This window comes from Lottia gigantea (genome assembly GCF_000327385.1).
Source record: "Lottia gigantea unplaced genomic scaffold LOTGIsca_11, whole genome shotgun sequence".
In the NCBI taxonomy this organism is placed as follows: Eukaryota; Metazoa; Mollusca; class Gastropoda; family Lottiidae; genus Lottia; species Lottia gigantea.
In genome coordinates this window covers 4,311,288-4,330,456 of record NW_008707001.1, presented here as the reverse complement: position 1 = coordinate 4,330,456, position 19,169 = coordinate 4,311,288, and the positions used below count along the sequence as shown (strand labels likewise).

The window sequence follows — 19,169 nt, the reverse complement described above, 5'->3', positions numbered from 1 at the left end:
AACAACACGTATGGGTCAACCAGTTCCTCTCAGATGTACCTGGCCCGAGAATTCGAAGTTGAATCAGTGTATTTAAAACATTCCATGAACTACACAGCTCATATATTTGGTGATGATGACTTCAAAAGTGGGTTGAATGTTAAAATTAACTCTAGTACAGCCAATTTTGAACTGAAAAGTGATGGAATTCTCCTTTATGGACCTGAAATGATTCCCGGATCGGATAACTTGTTAACTGTAGAGTCTGGTGATATCCTGATCACCTCTACAATAATTAGAGCCGAGACAGGCCTACCATTCCCAGAAATAATCAGTAACACCACCAAAGGATCATGGGCTATGAATATTGAATTTACCTTCGTCGTTCCACCAGGCGATCACATAATTGTAACCATTGATTATGGACTGGGCGAGGACACCCTTGAGTACCATTATATTTTGGAGGCAAAAACTACTCAGTATATAAACGCGACGAAAGCGTTTTCAGGCCTCGGTCAATACAAAATAGTTCTGACTGTAAATAATGATATATCGTCTACATCATTTTTTAAAGAACTTACAGTAGAAATCCCAATTACTACAATTGATATTGAGGCCAGCAACGTCACTTCCCTGGCAACACCCGTTCAATTAAATGTGGATTTGAATGCCGGAAGTAAAGGGCCTGTTGACGTTCATTTTCAAATTGACTATGATGATGGTAACACAGACACAATAGTGTACCATAATACTGATACTTTAACATTTGCAATCTTCCAACACACATACTCGTATTCCAGCTGGGGTATCTATAATATTCAAATTCGTGCATTCAACAACATCAGTTCGGTGACAGGGAATATCATTTTACAGGTTGGCCAGAATATCACATTTTTAGATGTCACAACGGAAGTTGAAAGAATCTCGACAGGAAATGACGTCACATTTTGCATCACGTGTCCAACAGGATCTGACATAACGTACAGTATGAACTTTGGAGATGGTACAACATTTTCTTTACAAGAATCATCGTCAAATCCAACCAGCAATGATCACACAACAGCACAAATTGACGAGTCGACGGTGACAATGGTCCATACCTATACCACTCCAGGATACTTCAATGCCAATGTAACAGCTGCAAATACTTTTGGAACAGCAACATCCACATTATGTCCGACAGTTGTTGTGGATACAGAATCTAACCCAGTCTGTTCTGTACAAGGTGTTCTGTTTAAGGGAATGAATTCCTCATTAAGTAGTCCATACGAGGTGAAAAGGTCAGAGGAGACTTTGATAACCATAGACGAGGATATGCAGTGTCCTATCAATGCCACTGCCAACTATTCCTGGAAGGCCACAAAATTGTCACTAATCAGTGGAACTCAAACTGAGACAACTGTGCATGAAATTTGTTTATTTCAAGAAAGGAACAACACTTTGACGATACCAGCTCTAGCCCTATCGTATGGTCTGTATAAGATAACTGTTACAGTTGCTCCTGAAGGTTTTGATCTTCACAGTTACTCTAAAGTTCTTTATCTTAAAGTCGTCATGTCAGACCCCATCGCTGTTATAGAAGGAGGAGAAGTGCAAAGTTTCTTAGTGTACGCTACCGCCATATTTGATATATCCCAATCACGTGATCCAGATCTACGTTATGATTGGAGGAGAGGTGTGTCATATGACATGTTTTGTATGCCCGAATTTAAGCTAGCTGATAATGAGAATAAGAATCTTCAGGAGTTGAAGTCGGAGGCTGATTTTGTGGGAAATAAGACTATGTTTCGGACTGCTACTAAAAATGCGATAAATTTCCATCAAATAGGGACGTGTTTTAATGACACAGTGAGTCTAATGGAAGATCTAGCCGTGTTTAATGGAAAGATCACATTCGCGGCTAATCTCTTTACAGATTATTTTTCATTTGGATTTATTTTATATGTGTCCAGAGGTAATCTATATGATAGCTTTAAACAGATTGTAGAAGTTAGAAAAAGTAATGCCAGTTTAGATGACCTGTCCTCGTTATTAGATATAGCTTTAACAGCTGATCCCGACACTGCAATTAGATTATTGGACGGTGCTGCTTCATCTATCCTCAACGCTGCGGTAAGTTGCTTTTATTCAAATCCTATGATTGCCTTGTATCCTTCTTGTTAAATGTGGCATTCCTATTTTTTATGCATCACCATCTCTGATCTGAAAAGGATCTGGATTAATTTACCTCTCTTGTGTTATTCTTTGCTTTATTGGCGGGTTTCTTTTTGGGATATATATTGTTTTGATCATTAATAAAAAAAAAATATAACTGACTAAGCTTACATCCATTCTTTTATTTTAGCCAACATCTGTGGAAGAGCAAGAAAAATTGGCAAGCGTAAGTATCTGGTTACTTCTTAATCAAATAATTATATATATTCGTTATAACAGAAGTGAATGCCGAATCAAAGTAACAGCTTAACGCTGGCTTCGGTAGTGTGGTAATTGACATGAATTTTTATCTTCTGTTATCTTTTGTTGTTCTCTTTCAGAACACGGAAGCCGTTGTTGGTACACTAGGATCAGTGGCTAAGAGAGTCGACAATTCTAACCAAGCTACTAAATGCGCAAAGACATTTGGTACCATGACTAGTAATAAAGACCTAGTTAATGAAGAATCTCGAGTAAGTATGTTTACTGTTCAGTCATTGTTGGGATTTTACTCTATGACCACACCAAACCACTCACATGCTTAAATTTTCCCCCACAATCATTATGCTAGTTTAATTTTTATCACTACAACTACATTTTCGCCCTTCTCTGACCAATGAAAGCTTATTTATTAGGAATCACGAAAAACTACAAGCATGGAGCACCCACGAACGAATATATAACGGCTCTTTTACAAAAGAATATATAAAACTATTAAGAATTAACGACATGTGCTAATTCAGATCTGCATTCATATGTCCATCAACTATTTTGGATCAAGTGTTTCAGAAATGCTAGGTTGAAAAAAACTTCATCAATACTTTTGAAGGTATCGTTATGATAGATGCCTAATAATAAATGCATCATAATAGATGCATTATATTAGATGCATTACGATTCATTATATTTTCAGAGTAAAGCTGCTGAAGGACTGGGTGACCTGGCTAACGGAACAGCTAATATGGAAGATGCAACAGTCGAAGATGCTTCCGGGTTTGCTGCAGGTAACCATCAGACCAATTCAGTAGGGAACGGGAATATATTACACACTTTATCACACCCGGCCACAACAAGTTTAGTGGGATGATGTATAAAGTATTACACTGATTTGCTCCTCCCCTACTTTCAAATTTCTTATCATTTAACAAAGGTAGAGAATGACCTGTGAACTCCCTTAACAATTCTCCTACACGCCCATCTCACTGTATGATTCATGAAACGCTAATGCTTATAGCATCCCTTCCTACTAATATGACAAACATTTCATACTTCTGTTTCATTTCAATATCCCTCTCTTTTGCTTTCAGCATGCCTTGGTGGATTTGACAACATCTTTCCAACTAAAGTAGCGGAAAAAGCCAAGAGAACAAGAAATTCTGCTGAGACAAAGGTTAAAAGGTCTGTAGGTTCTTTGCCAGAGATTCTAGAAATGACAACAGTCGGCAGTGCCACTACCTTACCTCCATTGGACTTCACTACCAGTAACTTTCTTGAGGAAGACCAAGCTCGTGCTGATAACGATGAAGAATATGAGTACTCAATGGCACCTTGTGATGTAGCTACCAGGCTTCTTAACAAGCTTCCAGAGTTAAATACCTACGATGAACTCCTGTACTTTATTTGTGATGACTGTGCCCTGTTTAGAAAGGTTATGAAGACTATAACAGTCGAGTCAACATGTCCGTGCGTGTCTCTAGATCAAATTAACGAAATGCAGTGTAACGGAGATTTCACCATGCAGGATAAGATATTTGCTGTGATGACGTATCTGGAACATCCGGGTGATCTGTATCAGTATTATGTGAAACCATTGTTGGAAGCTAAACGTCAGCGGGATGAAGCCAGGCGATTGACGGTAAGTGCATCAAAAAAGAAGTTTTAGAGGGTTAGAGTGAGACATTTCACATTACCATATTCCTTCTGTGCCAAACTGATTCGGTTTATCAAGAGAATTGACATCAGCTAATTGCACCTATTTGACTCATTTGATACACAAGGTAACGATACCTAACCAATCTATTAACTTTTCGTTTAAATTATCTTTTTCAGGATGGTAAAGTATCCAAATCCGGTTCTGATGCTCTGATGACTGTAGCAGGAACAATTAACGGAAAGGCTTCTGATGATGACAGAGAAGAACGAAGTTTTGAATCCAGTCGTTTGGGAATGAAAGTCCAAAAAGTTGGCAACAGTAAGAATGGAACTGCAAACGGTAGGCATGATTTACACCATCCTTAAACTCATATTACCCTCTTTTTGAATAAATTAACTGAATGGGCAGGCATAAGGTGTACCGGTTATTGAGTGTATGTCATCAAATAAAAATCACCTTTGTAATCTGTCCATTCATTCTTACCATTGACTCTGTGTATATTTCTTTTAACAGATACAAAGAAACAGTCTATGGAAATGCCAACTGGAGCCTTCAATCTGCCGATGTCAGTATTATCTGGTGCTGCAGACTGTGAAAATGTTAACACTATGGTAGGTTGAGGAACAAAGAGCAAACAGAAGATCTTCTTTCTTCAGTTTATAATAATGGTATCTGTATTGGCCTGGTATTGACTATCAACTCATTCCACCTGTATAATACCTATATCCATATGTACTGGATACTAATTGGGTGTAAATCATCATTCTGCCTCACTACGAGCCGTTAATAATTCAAGTGTTGTTTCACTATTTCAGTTCCTAGGTGATAAAGACAACCCTTACACCTATTCTAAAGAGACAGCTAATGTCGGAAAAGGCGTATTGACTCTTGGATATTCGTGTGGTAATGAAAAAGTCACTGTTCAAGATACAAAGGAACCCATCGAATTGTGGATGAATCGTAAGTACCAAAAGAAACCAAAGAAATAAAACGTCGAATATTTTTTTATTTTTCAAAGATGCATTTAAACGAATTTTGTGCATAACACGGCTACAATTGTCCAGCTACCCTAACAAACATTTAAGAGTCCAGCAATGGACGATGATGTGCACGTGTTTCTTTACTAAGGTTGACATTCCAGAATATTTTCTGCTGTTCTACTCTGCGTTTATTCTCTTTTGAATTCCATTTTGGACATCCATGTGCCCTTTTTCACATTTTCATTGTATTTCCCTTTCAGGGGAAGCTGAAGCCTATGAACCAGGAACGTTTGTTTTATTAACAAGATGGGGAGATGATAAAGTCGCCTTTAATTATCACCCGCTAAATATCACAGATAAAAACGCCTCCTTGCAAGTTGTTTTAAAACCATTTGCTTTCAATGAAGCATTTGATGTATATGTGAGTTTTGGAATAAGACCAAACGAAACTCACTATGATCACATGGAAACAGTTCCTAAAACTGATATTTCACATCTTGGTGAAATTCAAGACGAACGGGAGAAAGAGGAACTTATGAATACAGTCACAGTTCCTTTAAATAAAACATCAAGCAATGGTACTTATTGGATTGGTGTTAAACTTCAACGTAAGTCAATTATACATATCCTGAAAGGATGAGTAGAGACACATTATGAATGTTCACATAAATATTATGAAATATAACGACAATCCCGTGCTTTCTTCATCTCCATTCCATATGCTCATTATAGTGTGACACTGTGAATATGATCGGGAGTAAAAAAGATGCTTTACTTTTGATAGTGCATGCATAATCTTCTGCAACGATAAACGTATTTTATAGACTCGTACCTTTCACCATCTTTACCAGCTAATAGCAGTTTAACAATGTATTATTTCTTACAGGTGGTACAGTTTCACTGACTGGTGAGTTGACGAACCATACATACTCATTATTGAATCTGGTGTCAGGTTGTCGATACTGGGATGAAGAGGAAGAAAGATGGTCATCGAAGGGATGCAAGGTTAGTTGATATTTTAACTTTTGCCTATCCCCTCTCCGTCCACAGAATTAGTTTTATAGGTCTTAGTTCTTAAAAAAAGGGTGTGAAGATTTGTAAAGATTACTGTATGAGACATTTTTTTTTATCACGCTATCTAAGGGTAGATGCTTAATTTGATAAGATATTCCTATGCTGTAACTGCAGAGTCTTTTTTTAAATATTGATCTAAAGATGGGATACTGGCAATTAACCATAAATGTATCTTCATCTTCTTGCAGGTTGGAGAACAAACAACTAAATATAGAACACAGTGTTACTGCAATCATTTAACATCATTTGGTTCTGATTTCGTTGTACCAGTAAATACGATTGATTTTACCAATGTATGGGCCAAGTTTAATAATCTGAGTGAAAACGCCGCTGTGTTCTCAACTATCATCACTGTATTGGGACTATATCTACTGTCATTGATATGGGCTCGATACATGGACAAGAAAGATCTTCTGAAGGTAATAAACAGATGTCATTCATTACATAATATGAATTTGAGCTAGGTTATCGCCCCAGATTCCCAAAACTATGATTCGATTAGTTAATAATCTGAGGCACTGTCCCTCTGGCCTTCTTGAACACTTTGTAAAACCTTATTTGGGTTGAACGACCAAATATTGTTTAGATATAAGTTCATTAATCCGTATCCTAACTCATTGGTAGAACATTGAAGAATGGGGTATAATGCGACATCTTTATGTTTCAGTGGGGAGCTCTTCCGCTCTCCGATAACCTACCAACTGACAACTATCACTACCAGATGACTATACAGACTGGTATGAGAAAGAATGCTGGTACAGAATCAAAGATTAGTTTTATTCTCTCTGGTGATGATGCTGATACTGGTGTCAGAAGATTGTGGGATGAAAAAAGAAAGGTAATTATGATCTTGTTACGCATTCTCAGTACTATCTGATATGTGAGCTACCTAGTCTGCGATATCAGATTCTGCTGAAACGGACGTTAACTTTACCAGAAAACCAATCAAATTTGATATCCATCTCCAGACCATCATCTCAATGACGACTTTGTAATATTCCACTGTTTTAAAAGAAAATTAGAGTATCTTTAAGTCAAGTTGTCTCATCTTATACTCGTCTTAAATAAGATCAATTTATTTCCTCTTCACATGGTTTGAACTACATCGTTAATGGTGTTCTACATTTCTATTTTAGCGTATTCCTAGAGGAACAATATTCAATTACGTATTAAGTGTTGAAGGTCCACTCGGACCACCAAGTTTCCTGAGAATCTGGCACGACAATTCTGGACCTGGTAAATCGAAATCATGGTACCTTGATCAAGTACAGCTGACTGATTTACAAACAGGAGAAAAGTAAGTTTATAGGTTTTGGGTTTCAGTAGATCCGGGAAATGTATTCCTTGATAATGGGTCGTATATCCGAAGATTAAAACAGACAATAGAAAATGGATGAGCTGTTTAAGAGACGAAAAAGAATATTCATTTCACTTTGAAAATGGACATGTATATATTTAAAGGACCACCCTATTATTTGATCCTTTGTTGGCACTATTATAAACTGAAAGTCTCAATAGGATTTATCTGTTATACTGGCAATGGCTTGGAGCCGTGTAAGTTAGTCGTGTATTAAAATTCAAATAAATCTTTACAGGTTCTTCTTCCTGTGTGATCGGTGGTTGGCTGTTGAAGAAGATGATGGTATGGTGGACAGGATAATTCCGGTTGCTGGCATCAATGATCTGATAGCATTCAAACAACTCTTCTCGTCGTCTGCTAGGAAGAAATTAGCCAATGAACATCTGTGGGTGTCTGTATTCTCTCGACCAACCCGTAGTAATTTTACCAGAGTACAACGTATATCATGTTGTATGGCTCTTCTTTTTCTGACCATGATCACCAACTGCATGTTCTTCAAGGCGGAAGACAATGTACAACATGTTACAGCCCTGACATTAGGACCGTTCCAATTCACCCTACAGCAGGTCTACATCAGCGTAGTCAGTACCTTGATCGTTTTCCCAGTCAGTTTCTTACTGGTTACATTCTTTAGACGATGCCGGCCAAAGAAGAATACGATCATGCAAAATCATCAACAAGTCAAACGAAACAAATTTAAATGGAAGAACGTCAACCAGTCTAACCAAACAGCATTATGGGGTCCTCAAGTGAAGAAAACCAGAATGGCTAAACTGAAAGATAGCTTGACCAATATTCTAAGTGTTCATCAGAAATCGAAATATGAAACTGGACAGACACAGTTGAATTCTAACAAGCAAGAGAAGAAAAAGAGGAAGAAAGAACCTTTCACTTTACCTCATTGGTGTTTATACGTCGGCTGGATCTGTAAGTTAACATTCATCTCTTTCAATATTCGTAATTTTGCAGATTGCATGATGACAATATCCAAAGACTTCTGTAACCGATAAGAGTCTTGCGTTTCAACGATTGGTGCGGACACACGAGGAGACAAAAATCTCCAGTCCGTCGTTTTTCACCTTGTCGATAATCATAAGCATGCAATTGAAAGGAAAAGGAATCTGATTGGATGATGACGATCTTACTTTTGGGAGATTTAACTGAAATTAGTTTTCTTCTATCTGTTTAATTTTGTTAGTGTGGTAGCATAGTAGCAATCCTTTTGAATCTTATCCATCACCTATTTGAATTTGTTTTTCAGTGTGTTTCCTGAGTATAGTTGGTTCAGCCTTCTTTACTATTCTGTTCAGTATGGAATGGGGAGCTACTAAATCTAATGACTGGTTGATAACATTCTGTATGTCATTCTTCCAATCGGTCATCGTTATTCAACCAATTAAGGTAAGTCTCTTCAGTTCAGACTTATATTTGTTATTTGTTACACATTAAAAATAAGAAGTCTAAGAGAGAGCAAAGTAAGCACATATTATCTGATCTTAACTGGGAACCTAATTCTCCAAAACTTAACTAAGATTAAATCCATTTTTTAGAAATACAGTATTTTGACTTGATAGTACAACTCAATTTAAATCGATTTTAGTGAATCATCTAAATCATAAGTCAAGTTTTCGAAATAAGGCCCAGTAATAAATGCCAGTCACACAGAAATGGTCTTTAAATTAAAGTGTACAATATGTAAACTTTCTACTGTAGGTATTGCTGATCGTTGCCTTCCTGGCTTGCATCCTCAAGAAACCTGACCTAGACGAAGAGGAAGTCCATGAAGATTTTGATACTATTATACAACATGATGAAGAAGCTGAGGCTAAGAAGAAGGATGTTGATGTTACTGGTAGGTAGATTCATATGATCACATGAGTATATTAGTTGTAAGCTTCAGAGACGTTTCTATAAATCATTAGGTTGTCTTAGTAGGGGCCAAAAGTTTGCCAAAGGGAGCTCGCAGGATTTTCCTTCCTAATGGAGGGGTCAAGGGGGTATGAACCCCACGTTTAGGAGTTTAACATCCCACTCGTCACATTAAAGAGCTGTCGTATTCGTCTTCAGCATGTTGGTTGGAATATTAATCAAAGTAGTTAGTTTGTGGACCTCTTTCTTTGTTTCAGCCTTAATGATGCAGAGAAAGCTAGCCAACAGTGACTATAGACCTCCAGATCTATCAGAACTAGAAGAAACTAGGCAACTCAGACTCAATGAGATTAAGATGGAAGCCGTGGTGAAAGATATATTGGTGTATGCCTTCTTCGTCCTCATCATATTCTTCTTGTCTTATCAACAAAGAGATTCCGAATCCTTCCTGTTTACGGAAAATTTGAAGAATAGATTTTCATCAAGCTTTGGAAATGTAAGTCGACTCTTTTAGTCAATATATGCTTTGGTGTGTAAGAAAGAATGAACGTCATATTTTAAAACCATAACAGCTTAAGTTCCAAGGATTTTTCTACAAGATTATCTAAAGCCTTTAAGAAAGATATGTCCCTATTATCCTACCCATGTAAGGATGGCTATAGTAATCATATTCCAATATTCTCGACAGAATCAAACTAAAATGTGCGCAGATAAAGGGTGTAAATTCAGCAAAGTATTGCTAGCTCTCATAGCTCTCGTCCTTACTTCATATCTCAATTTCCATTCATCAGGTTCAAACAATACCGGACTATTGGAAATGGTTGGAGAGACAGTTTCTACCCAATTTCTACGCTTCTCAGTATTTCAACTCTACTACTATAGTCAACTGGCACGACAGAAACTGTATCTCTGATTTAGATACCAGAAGAGTTGGTGTGGCTAGAATTCGACAGATGAGGATTAAGGAAGGTGAGAGAAACAGCACACAGTGTCTTGACAAATTTGATTTCAATGATAGAGATGTATAAAAATTCTAATATAATGAACTCAAAGGGTGATCTTGAGACATAACCCGCGTACTGACCAACGACAGAGATAATACTTCTAACATCCATCTGTGGAGATACAAACTAGAACAACTTTTAGATTTGTGTCCAGGAACCTTTTAGATACCTCGAAGCACTGGGTATCTCCCTATTGTACAAGACTGGACAGGTAATGCCTTAACATCACCGGGACTATCCCAAAGTGTAAATCATTCATTCACTAAACGTAAAACTCTGTTTAATTTCCCTTCTCTTTACTTTCAGATTCGTGTGAGCTACGTGGTGTAATGAAAAATTTTATCAATCACTGTCGAAGTGATTACGGGTGGATTTCTGATGATACAAGTGATTATTTTACTAGATGGGTGACACCAGTTGGTATCAATACTTCATTGTTGGAGGACGCCACTACACCATGGGTGTACCAGAACTCCGTCCAACTGAAGAATGCTCCATATGTTGCTAATATTGCTACCTATAAGGGTGGTGGATACGTTGCTTTAACAAAACGTCAACTGTGCAGAACCCGGAAAGTTGTTGAGACTCTGAAGAAACAGGATTGGCTTGATCTCCGAACCAGAGCTGTGTTCTTAGAGTTTACAGTCTACAATCCAAACTCCAATCTGTTCGGTTCAGCTGTACTTGTAGCAGAGTTTACAGCGCTGGGAAGAGCATTTACTAGAACAGAATTTAAGGTAGGTTGCTGAATTTCCTAGACGACAGACAAATATTCTGCCCCATAGTGTTAATCCCTCTATCTTTGCGTTGATAATTCATTAGAAACACCAATTAATCAAATAGTTTGCTTATTTTGACACTGAAATAAGGAAACCCATCTTTAAGTATACACTGAATACGGAAATAGTTAAAGCTGATGTTCATCATCACACTCCATTAAAATTAAGAGTCTCGTCGTACTATCAACATTGCTGTTTACTCGATGCCTATTGAAGGACGTATAATCAATGTACCATATATTATATTTTCTGTATTTTCAGGTGTTCCGTCTACTAAGTTATATTGGTGCTTGGGGTGTTGTCGTGGTTCTATTTGAAGTGGTATACGCCTGCTTTACCCTCTTTTTCTTTATACAATGTATTAAAAAAGTAAAAAAGAACAAGATGAAATACTTCAAGGATTTTTGGAGTCTTCTAGAATTTGTGCTATTGACATTTGCTGTTACTGTAATTGCTATGTATGCTTTTAAACATATTTTAACCAATCTGGCATTTGATGCACTCTTTGACAGAGAATCGGGTAAGTGATTTGATTTTATATCTTCCAGGAACGTTTAAATATTCCTTAATTTTCCTTTGTGGATGGTTACATTGATGCAAAAGCGGTGCTTTTATTACTTCAATATTTCGACAGCTTCTTCAGCTCTGCTCACCATTCTAAAACACTCGATGTCACTGTATGAGTTTTTTTTTCATTTTTAATGAATTTAATGAATTCCTTCTATTTTTGTATTTATTATTAAAGAAATATCCTTTGTATTTCCTTTCATTAACCTTTCGGTTTGGATTGTTCATTTCAGATGGTTTTGTGAACTTCCAATCTGTAGCGTTATATGATGAAACTTATGGCTATATGATGAGTTTTGTGGTATTTTTGGCTACGATCCAGTTCTTGAAGCTACTGCAGTTCAATCAGAAGATGAATATGTTGGGAGATACCATCAGGGTAGCCACAAAAGATCTTAAGGTCTTCAGCATCTCCTTTTTACTCTATTTCTTCACCTTTACAGCGACGGCATATCTTTTATTTGGTCCGGCTATGGCCACATACAACTCACTTATAGGAGCTGCAGAGTCAATGTTCGCTTTTGCTCTGGGAAGCTTCGACTTTGAAAGTATGGCTGACACTCAACGAATTCTTGGTCCCATCTTTTTCTTCTTGTTCATTGGTGTGGTGTATATTGGTTTGATGAGCATCTTCTTAACCATAATCGGCGAAGCGTTCACCAGAGTCAAGGAGGATGTCACACTGCGTACGAATGAATATGAAATTGTGGACTTTATGTGGAAGAGATTCAAAGCGTTGCTGGGATTGAACTGATTGCCATAAAGGTCAATATTTAGTTCACTGTGATATTGGCCTGATTAAAGAAAGTTATGCAAAAATAAGTTCAATATATTGAACACACTATAAACATTACTCATACCTATTAGTGAATCATTGAATATTGAAGATCCAGGACCTTTTATCAGAAAATTCATATCTTATATGGTCAGTATCTAAATCCCATTGGTTAATGTATTCACTTCATTAATATCAACGAATGGAAGTGTATTATTGATGTAATTTAACAATTTCTTGATATCATGATTTTGCCGAAAACAGACCTTAACTCATAATTTATAAGAATCTAATTTAATATTTTTGCACCAATTTCTCGACATGCGTGTTTATACTATTGCGCCAATATCACCCACTGCCCGTGCGTCAAATATCTGGCGACTGTTTCCTTATCGTGATTCCGTCCATGTAGAAGCGATCATCTTTTAATTTGAAGTCACCCTCTGATGTTAAAGCACATTTAGGACATCACCACCAACAACAACAAGCTGCCCATCTAGAAGATATTAAAAAATGTGCCGTTTGACCAATACATGCAAAATGGATTGCGCTTGACACAACGCACGTTTTATTTTGACAAGGACATCACATGAACTTAATCGCCAATTTTTCTGTATTGAAGTACTATAGAATTCTGATCCCGTAGTGTATGAATATAGTTAACTATAGAAATCTGCGAGATCAAAGCTGTTTACTACAAGTATTCCAAAAGGACGTGGGCTCTTTCATTTACTCATTCTGTCAAAAAATAAAACTCTGTTTGACATGCAACGTTTCAATTAACACTTAATCTATCTCCACAGAATAGGACAATAATATCAATATTTCATTAATTGCAGGGCGATAGGAAAATATTCAATCAAAACGCCAAGCAATTATCAGTCAACCGAACCATTTTAAATTGAGTTCCTACATTGAGGTTCACAAGATCTACACAAGTAGTTCTTTCACGTGAAGTACTTATTTAAAATGAAGTTAATGTCCTCTAACAGCTGATTGATGATCCCCGGATGTGCTTTAATATCTTTGATCTACATATAACTTTCACTGTTTACAACATCTTTCCAGAATTTAACTATGTTTTTGTTACTTTGTTAGTAAATTCAAAATTAACTGTGATATTATAGAACTGTTTTAAATTTATGTACATTATTTATGAGAATTAGAATAAATATTTTCTTTTGATCCCAAATATGTGTATCATAAACAGGGGAATTCATTCGTATAATAATTCTTTTCCATATTCATCGTTCAATTAGACAATATGTTAATTAGAAACAAAAAACTACAATGGACAATCCTGTTTGCATCGAAAGGCAGTTGGCCTACAGATCGGAAAAAAGCAAAGCCTGCAAATCTAAAACTATTAAGACAGCCATTGAACATCGGCGGCCTAAATTGAATTATTAGTTTGGGGTTTTCCTGAAAGACCATGAAGATGCATTTGGATAGATAACAATGGTATACATGTATACTCAACCATGTGTCATTATTACTCTTGTCAACACATTTTCCTTATCCGGTCACATGACATTAGTGCAGATAACTCTTCGTTACCAAAAGGGAAACAACTCTTGTTTGACATGATGGATACAGACTACAATAGTAAAAGTAAAAATGGTACTAAAGTCAAAAGATAAAAATATGCAATGCCCCTCAAAAGAAGGGTTGTCATGTTTAATAAATCAACAAATATAATACTAGTTATATGTTAACAATCTATGGAATATATTAAAACTCTTGGGGATAAACGCAATAGCAATATCTGACAAATAATGAAGTGTTTTAATACATTACCTTAAGTTAAGTTACTTCACTCAGTTTAATTTGATTGGCCGGATTACTGAGCATAGCTCTTAAGATTATTGTATTTTTCTGACTATTACGTCACTTATATTGAAGGGCTTGTATTATGTCATAACCCTGAACATATCACTTTTAAGATTATAGTTTCAATCAAATTTTCTATCTGTTCACAATTCTATATAGCATTTGTTTCCTGCTTATGTCTCTTACAATGTTTTGGACCATTTAGAAAATAATACTGCATTACATTGCCATGTATATTGCAAATTGTGATGTAACTAATACATAAATGACATAAAAAATAGTTAAAACACTAGATTATAATTTCCTTTAAATTTTGACCAATGGCTTAAAATATCGAGATTTGACAAAATTGTGGTTTTTCATATTATAATAATTATAATAAAATCTAATAGTTTTTGTGAAATGGGCAAACACAAGTGAGATTAATTAAGTAGTCTACTATGATATAGTGAGTAACATTCAAACATCACCTCCATAGACTTTCAATTATCTATCTTCAAAGCTCCTTTCGCTCTACTGAACACGCCTGCTTTAGGATTCATTCTCAAAGCTTCTTTGCCCATCTCCTTATTGGCTTCTTTACTCGTCATTTTAATTCCCGGATCTTCGGAAAACAACGGCAGTAATCGGTTAAAGTCGGGGAAATAGAAATTAACAAGCTCATCATCTGCTTCAGTGTAACCATTGACAAATTTCAGTCCAGGTCTGTTGTAGTTGACTCCGGTGTTCCATGGTGACATGCTATTTATACCATCATTGACGTTATCTAACTTCCGGTTGATGAGGTCGAATCTGTTCAGTGCGTGTTGGGGACTGTCTTCTGCGGTACTGCCAGAGTAACCTTAAAATACAACCACATGGTGAGTCAATATAGTTAATTGCAGCTACCATATAGGACGCGTGGGATATGCTTAGTTGGAGTCAATTTATACCGGAAGTAGTCCCATCGAACAGTCAGAGACTTTCAACATGACCAATGATAAAGAAGGAAGTTGTTATAATGGAATGGATTCATTTGTGTGGCCTATCTTTTATATATATCGTCTTCATTAGCCCACCTGGTGCAGAAAATAGGACGTAAAACTCTCTTCATTTCTTATATTTTTATATACAATTACACCAGTGGAGCCCCAAGTGTGTCCCTAGTGGACTACAGGCTATATATGTTTCAGATCACTCGATAATTGGAGATTGATAGCATTATTTTCCATTTCCTGAATAGCTGTTGAACAACAAAATATCTCACCCGCTTTATACTTCTTAGTAACATTTTTAAAGAAACGAGCAACATCCACGAACATCCAAGACTTAAATCGTATTTTAATGAAGTCCACCAACTCATAATCATTCGACAGTTCTTCCAGATTTCCTCTGACCACTGCGAACGAATCGTTCATTATAGTGACGAACATATTGAGAAGGATGAAGACGATAAAGAGAATGAAGGCGAAGAAAAAGATAGGTCCAAAAATCCTGAAATGAAAATCAAACCGTTTACAAGAAGAACAACATTCTACGAACACTGATGATACCACGTGATCATTTCGGAAAGTCATCGGGCAAGTCTCATCAACTTCTTTTAATGGTTAATGAATATGGTATATTTGAATGCGTTTTTCAGATCAGCTTACTGCGAGACTATTTTAAGAAGACAATTTTACAATTGTAATTGTAATCCAACTACCACCAACTACTACAACTACCAACAACTACCTAATTTGCGATATCAGCATCCGCTGGAAGCGAACGTTAACTTGTCATCTACCTACCCACCTACAATTGTATCGCTATACCAAGTGCACTGATGATGGCTTTTACATCATAATATGATCCTTTGTAAGATCAAGTACAATAGAAACAATTACCTATTAACACCAGAAAGATCTTCATAAGCATATTTCCCAAGAGCAAACGATAACAAAGTTTCTAATGTTGTCAGTACAGAGCTATAGCTTTCCAGATAGGGCCCAAACACCATATAGGAGAACGACATGAACGCTGTTACCCAGATAGCAAAACAAAAGGAAAACGCTGACAATTCTTTAGCAGCAGTCATTATGGTCCAACCCAGCATCGACATTTTTCTATTAAACCGGAACATGTGAATCAGTTTAATTGTAGATAGGAAGATGATAAACGCCAATAAAATTGAAAACAGTTCATCCCATAACGCCATTCGTTGAAAGTTGTAGAAAGCATCTGAAAAGGTTAACAACAAAATGATCTCAGTAAGCTATGGGAAACGTATAGCTGATATGCACTTTTTAATTTCTCGTTCGACATTCAAGGAAAAATTGCCCAAATCGTGCAAACACCATTCGCACTATGAGACAGAGAGCTGCCCACGATACATTTCAAATTGGTTTCTTGCTGTAATGAATTATAAAATTTCATTTTGATGTGATGTGTTACTAAAAATAATTTATATCGGCAAAATTTGCAAAATTTCCCCTGTAACATTTCAACAGCAAGTTATACTAACCTCTTAGTTTCTTCACAGTATTTGTAGCTCTGGAAGTCAACAAATGTCGTCCAGTGTACATGACCACACACGTTATAGACAGGGCAAAGTTAAGGAACTCAACACCGTTCCAAAACGTGGTAAAGAAAGCTCGACGTTCTTTCCTCAGTTTCTTTAACATACGAGTCGAAAAATACAGGATGAATAAAAGCGTCAGTACATCACAGAGAGCCACCACTACCCCGTAACCGCCAAGATAAGAAAATAATCTAAAAGTCTTGACCACTATTTCACTAACGAAGGACCCTGATGCTGGAACTTCAAAAGCTACAGTTGTCTGAGTGAACAGATTAACATTTGGATTATACAGTGTGAATTCCACAAACAGTGCTCTCGTTCTGTGATCTATCCACTTCAGTTGAATAAGATCCTCGATCATATTGTCCACCCGACGTCGAGCTCCTATTAAATCTACTATATATCCACCACTGGGATAGACACCAATCTTTCCTGCATGTGGAGCACCATTAGTCTCTGAGTCGGTTCGATACTTCCAAGGATAGTTTACAACATCTGAGATTGACGTGTTAACTGTTAGTGATTTCCACCCTTCTGAGTACGGTTCGTTGTCCTGAGTATCCCAATCCCAGTCACCATTACATAATATACCACTCTTCCATAGCAACCGTGGTAATTTGCACATCTCTGAAATTGTTAGTTAAACGGAAACATAAAGAAAAAAGTTGCAGTTCGAAATATATAAAGATTAAAATTATAAAAAAAACCTATAATATTCTCAAAGATATGTACACATATTCAGCTTTGAAAATCTCTCCATAAATCGAGTTAAAACGGTCAAAAGTATCAATTAGAAATTTCAAATAGAGACAAAGTACCTGTATCTATATAAATTTGGGACTTAACTATCTAAAGTTATTATCATATATAAGGGTAGAAGTTTTTCTCAGAAGTTTACAATATGGACCATAAACAAAAAAATTCATACCGACAGTAACCCGGTGTTGTCTAATTCTAACGGGACCGACCCTGTAAGAAGCCATGTCTGACACCATTCTCTGATCTCCAGAATCAAGTACAGGATCCCCATTGAACGTCTTAGATATATAGATATTCGGTACCAGTTCTTTCCTCGTCCAATCCCAGAAATTAGATATAGATCTTATCTGGAAAAAAGCATCAACGTTTATGGCCTTATATATGATATCAGTATATCTGGATGGTGCTTTCGAAGCTAATGTCAAATTGTTAGAGCATGGATGATTCGGCGTTAGCTTCTTCCATTTCAGTGACAAAACAAAATGAACTCGTACCAGGAACTCCGGCTGGCTGGCTTCATTGTTGTAAATTTCACAACCAACCATGAAAGATCTAAAAGAATATAGCATGAATATTTACCCCTCCTGTTTTAATCTTTGGAGTAATTTGCCACAACACAGCTTCTTTAGCATTGAAGGATCTGAAGTCTCGATTGTGGACAGACACCATCACGAGTAGAATGAGAAATATGACATAGAAGATTATCTCCCTTATAACACTAAACATCCGGATTTCTTTCAGTCTTCTCTCTCTGGCCAACATTAGATCCTCTTGATTCAACATTGGGGCTGGTAGTCGTGGTCGTGTTACTGAAAGAGATGATTCTTAACATGTTAACGTACAGGATTGCACCCAAATCGGAATCCTTGTCCAGTCTTGCTATAGGTGTATCTTTCTTCAGGGATTATTAGATAGTTTCAGTTGAATATCGAGACTTTGCTGACATATTGGGATGATTTCCAATGAAATGAGAAATCGAGACTTGGGTGATATTGTCCGATTGATAAAAAGCTTTCCGAGATTTGTTACACATTAATGCATTTTGCGAAAACACACTGGCACAGTAGCCTATTACATAAGGGAAATCAAAACAAAGCTTACCCGCAGTTGGTGCTTTTTCTGTGATTTCTTCATCTGAAAGTGGTTTTAATAAATCTTTATCCTCGATCACATCATCTAGTTCCGGTTTCTTTATCAACCAGGCCACGATAACAGCTATAATCAGGATCTGAAAGAAATAATTAGAAACTATATTACTGTAAATGTCAATGCCAGTTTCAAGTCTAAATTTTGGATTCTCGTTGTAGACATTCATATATTGAATATACCCAAAGCATATCAACATCGTCAATTTTAAGAATACAAGGAAATAGTTGGACAGGGAAGAAAGTACAATGGGTCATACGCTCAAAAAGTTAACATACAAACTCATTAGGGGCTGAAAGCCCCTAGTCCCCCGTTTCCTATGAGCTTAGTGCTTACCTTCATTGGCTGTATAAGAGCAACAGATTCTCCTAGTGATAATAACATGGATGATAACCAACCAATAGATTTAGTTTTACCCCATTCCATACTGTAGGAAAATGTA

At 36.6% G+C, this 19,169-nt stretch overlaps 3 protein-coding genes across 3 annotated transcripts; 2 read left to right on the top strand and 1 right to left on the bottom strand.

Moving 5' to 3' along the window:
• Positions 1-5,949: 5,949 nt before the first annotated feature.
• On the top strand, positions 5,950-7,956 carry LOTGIDRAFT_73820 (hypothetical protein; the record flags this gene model as incomplete). The annotated part of the gene is made up of 5 exons (XM_009047294.1): positions 5,950-6,034; positions 6,295-6,518; positions 6,767-6,937; positions 7,236-7,396; positions 7,695-7,956. Coding segments are annotated over 5 exons (903 nt in total), but the record flags the coding sequence as incomplete, so codon positions are not given.
• A 2,148-nt stretch (positions 7,957-10,104) lies between these two features.
• LOTGIDRAFT_110316 (hypothetical protein) lies at positions 10,105-12,432 on the top strand (the record flags this gene model as incomplete). The annotated part of the gene is made up of 4 exons (XM_009047293.1): positions 10,105-10,297; positions 10,639-11,069; positions 11,373-11,631; positions 11,912-12,432. Coding segments are annotated over 4 exons (1,404 nt in total), but the record flags the coding sequence as incomplete, so codon positions are not given.
• A 4,328-nt stretch (positions 12,433-16,760) lies between these two features.
• On the bottom strand, positions 16,761-17,447 carry LOTGIDRAFT_110212 (hypothetical protein; the record flags this gene model as incomplete). Its single annotated transcript, XM_009047292.1, has 1 exon — positions 16,761-17,447. One exon carries the CDS (start codon positions 17,445-17,447, stop codon positions 16,761-16,763), a length of 687 nt encoding a protein of 228 aa, XP_009045540.1.
• Between the last annotated feature and the right edge of the window lie 1,722 nt (positions 17,448-19,169).